Genomic DNA, 3900 nt, shown 5'->3' with positions numbered 1-3900 from the left:
TTTAAGCGAGTCTTGTTTCATCACCATTTCATCAATACAAGTTTATAAATTTGAAGTGTTTTCCCTAATTAAGTACGTACGTAGAATTTGGGATCAAACAAAGAATCAGTCAAAAGATGGAAGGCAAAACTGTGATTTTAAGTGCGCTCATAATGAGTCTTTTCATGGCCCAGATTCAAGTCGACGCAAAGAGTTGTTGCCCGAGCACGCAGTCTAGAAACTGCTATAGTGTATGCCGTTTTGGTGCAGTAACTCCTAGGCAAACTTGTGCACAAACCTGTTCATGCAAAATTGTTCAAGGGACGTGCCCTTCGGGATATACACATGACAGCCTTGAAAACTCTGGTAATTCAATTTTTTTTTTCATGTTCGTTAAATTATATCATTTACAAGTTGGATCATGATCTTGATGCGAGTTTCATGGATTTTTATTATTTATTCAAGGTGATAATGTCAATGAATACTGCAAGATTGGGTGTGCATCTTCTGTTTGCGGTGCCTTAACTACTCTTCAAAACTCTGGTAAAGTAAAGCTAATTATGATTAGTTTATTTGAACAAGCCAATGATATTCCATTAATTCTAATAATATTGTTTTCGTGAATTAGATGCAAGTGAAAGTGCGAATGGAGCGGTCGCACAATGCACCAAAGCATGTTCTAATTTCTGCACTAAGGACTCATCTAATGCAGTTGAAACTGCCTAATTAACAAGCATAAACGCAATCTATGTGTGGTTTGTTTTTTTTTTTTTTTGGTAAAAGGTTAAGTTTATGTGTGGTTTGTTTTTCTTATTTTCAATAAATTGTCGCGTCTGTGACAAAATAAATGCAACTCTTGTACTAGCTTCTACTATTTCAAGGTTTTCTATGTGACGTAAAAGGTTATTAATCCCTAAATTGTTTATCCTTTCAAGTTGGTATTATCTAAATCAAGAATAATATTCTGTCCTTGTCTACTATATACAATCAAACCAAAATCTTGCTTTAACGTAGTTTTATCATCTCATATCGTGACAACAAATAAATGCCACTTAGCATCACTATTTATACTTACTAATTTCAAATAATTTCTATAAGAAATTCTACACTTATAATCTTGTATGAACCATTCAGAAGGCCGTCAATAGATTTAAGTAATGGAAAACTTGTAGTCCCGGATTTTCTTGTGACTGTTCGGGTAAGCCTAATATAGACTTTAACCGCAACATTATGGTGCATTGTTAGATAGTGTGTCGAATCCCAAAGAAAATCGCTATACTAAGTACTTCTAACCGTAGCTAAAGATGGATTTTTTTTTTCAGACTGTAACAAAAATACATAAAAGTAAGCGATTGTAAAATATATGAATTAAAACATTATGTCTTAGGGTATTCGCAAGGATTGAGAAATAAAAGAAATCAAATAATCAAATTATATAAATTTAGAACCGTCCCTATACATGGAACACACAATTATTATTTTCTAAGTTAAATATAGTGAATTACTAAACTTTCATTTCCTAATACAACAGCAAGCAAACATGAGTTTCAAAATTCAAAAGATATAAAAACTTTTTAAAAGCGTTTACAAGATTTTTAAAAGATATAAAAATTTAATTTTGTAATTTTTGCGAGAAAATGATACTTTTAGCAGGAAATTTTTTCATTTTTTGGCGGGATTTTTTTTTTTTTTTTGTGGGAAAATTTTTCGATTTTGATGACTGTACATTCTTGTTGTTACACAAAAAATGGTAATTTGTTCATTGTGTATATAATAAAGGATAGTTTTAAAAATGGGCAACATGAAGAATTATTTTAAAAAAGAGACATGAAAAAAGGGTATGTTTGAAAATACCCCTTGATAAATTCTAGATAGCACATTAAAATTATTTTAAAGATGTAATTAAGTTTATGGTTTTTTTAATAATATAAAATTAATTTGAAAGGCAAAAAATGTACATACAAATTTAAAATAAATAGACAAAATGTATTAGTTTTCTACTGTTTTTATTTTATCGTAGATAACCTAATTTTCCTTTACGCTTGGCTCCAATTGCTTTTCCCTCAAATCTCTCTCCCCTCTCTTTCTTCTCCCTTTGCGACAACGAACCCGAACTCCTAACCACATTGAAGGTATTGTCCATCACCTTGAACCAAGTTCTGCTATTGTGCAGTATATTAGCTCCTTCATGAAGTTAACTTAATAGACAATAAAACAATAATTACCTTCTGTTTTTTTTTTGGGTACAGAAGGTAACTATTGTTTTTTTTTGTTATTTACATTGTTAAAACTCCTTTTCCGTGTCCAAGAAAAAAAAATACATAGATGACTATAATAATTACAATTGCATCTCCTATATAATAAAACGGAAGTACACAACATTGTTTTGTAGACCATATAATTTTAATAAGTTGGTTACAAATAGGTTATATATTAATTTTTATATTATTTGTATAGTCTGAATTTATTGTTTTCAAAAATCTTAAAGATAATATTCTAAAGAATCATTTGATGTCATCTAACTTACCATATAAATTTTTTTATTATATTATTCATCAAATAAAATCCTTTGTTATCTAATTTAACATATTAATTTGTTAATTATTATTATACTTCACCTCTGATTTTTATATATGAGTCTATTTTGTGAAACAAATTAGTTTTCATATTATTTATTATAATTAAAAAATAGTTTTATTTCCGGATATACCATAAGTTGAATTTTTTAAAACAAATATAAATGATTCAATCTATAACATATTCGATTTTACTGAGTAACATGTCAAAATTTGAATATTTAAATTTAATTTCATACTTTTTGTTGAATTTTATAATTTTATATAATATAATAAACTTTACATAATTTATTTTGAAATATTTTTAAAATATTGAAACTTGATATTAAAGTTAGAAACTATAAACACTCTAAATTGGTTTGTTATAGCAATGTCAATAATATGTCACTATAATATGAAAGAATTTTTAAAAAACCAACTATATTAAAACAAAAAGTATAACAATATATTAACAATATATTAAATTACTCATAATATAATAACTTACTTTTTAAAAGCCAATTTCACAAAATTATGTCTTATAATGACATTCAAGTCATGAGGTAGAATATACATTGTTGAAATAACTTCACGTACATAAACTAATACAACCTATTAAAATAGAAAATATACAAAATTTTGTATAAAATAAAATTTAACCATTGTTATAGCATGAGTACTTATCTAGAATCATTAACAATATAAAACTTACAAAATAAGTGTTTTTTTCAAGTCATCATATTTAGCATATGATTTTATTACATAATATTTTGTTTAAAAAAACTTTTAAAAATAATCACATAAATTATATTTTATAAAAAAATTACAGTGTAAATAAAATTAATTTTAACACGTGCTCTAGCAAGGGTCTTAATCTAGTTGGTAATTAAGAAACAAAACGTATTTATTATTTTGTTTCTTATTGCAGAGAAATCATGGATACTCATCTTATTGTCCTTATAGCATGTGGTGCTTTCATCTGGGTGATGTTTGTAGTGAAGAGTTGTTGGAAGATGTGTTGTTTCAATGGGGCAAAGAAGACAGTCAGTGGTGGCGCTGAAGATGATGAAGGTGGAGCCGTGGAGCTGGTGGTGGCGACAGCAATGGTGGAGGATGATATGTCGGAGCATGTTGTGGTCGTTGGGGCACAGTGATAGTGGTGGCGGCTGAGGATTCGACGTATATTTTTTTCCACATCGTAAATGAACCAAGATTATGCTGCTATAGTTTAGGTAGATTACTGAATTTTATTTTTCAAATTTCCAATTTGGTTTGAATTATAATTTTCTCATTTGATTTATAAGTTGGACTGAATATTATCTTTAAATATATATATATATATATATATATATATATATATATACAG

The 3900-nt window shown here is 27.8% G+C and overlaps 1 protein-coding gene across 1 annotated transcript; it reads left to right on the top strand.

The window, feature by feature from the left end:
• LOC104742406 (probable thionin-2.4) lies at positions 1-907 on the top strand. Its single transcript, XM_010463405.2, has 3 exons — positions 1-345; positions 445-522; positions 608-907. The coding sequence occupies exons 1-3, from the start codon at positions 117-119 to the stop codon at positions 703-705; spliced, it is 405 nt and encodes a 134-aa protein (XP_010461707.1). The 5' UTR covers positions 1-116; the 3' UTR covers positions 706-907.

Source organism: Camelina sativa, chromosome 14, assembly GCF_000633955.1.
Source record: "Camelina sativa cultivar DH55 chromosome 14, Cs, whole genome shotgun sequence".
NCBI lineage: Eukaryota > Viridiplantae > Streptophyta > Magnoliopsida > Brassicales > Brassicaceae > Camelina > Camelina sativa.
This window is presented reverse-complemented; position numbering and strand designations above follow the sequence as displayed.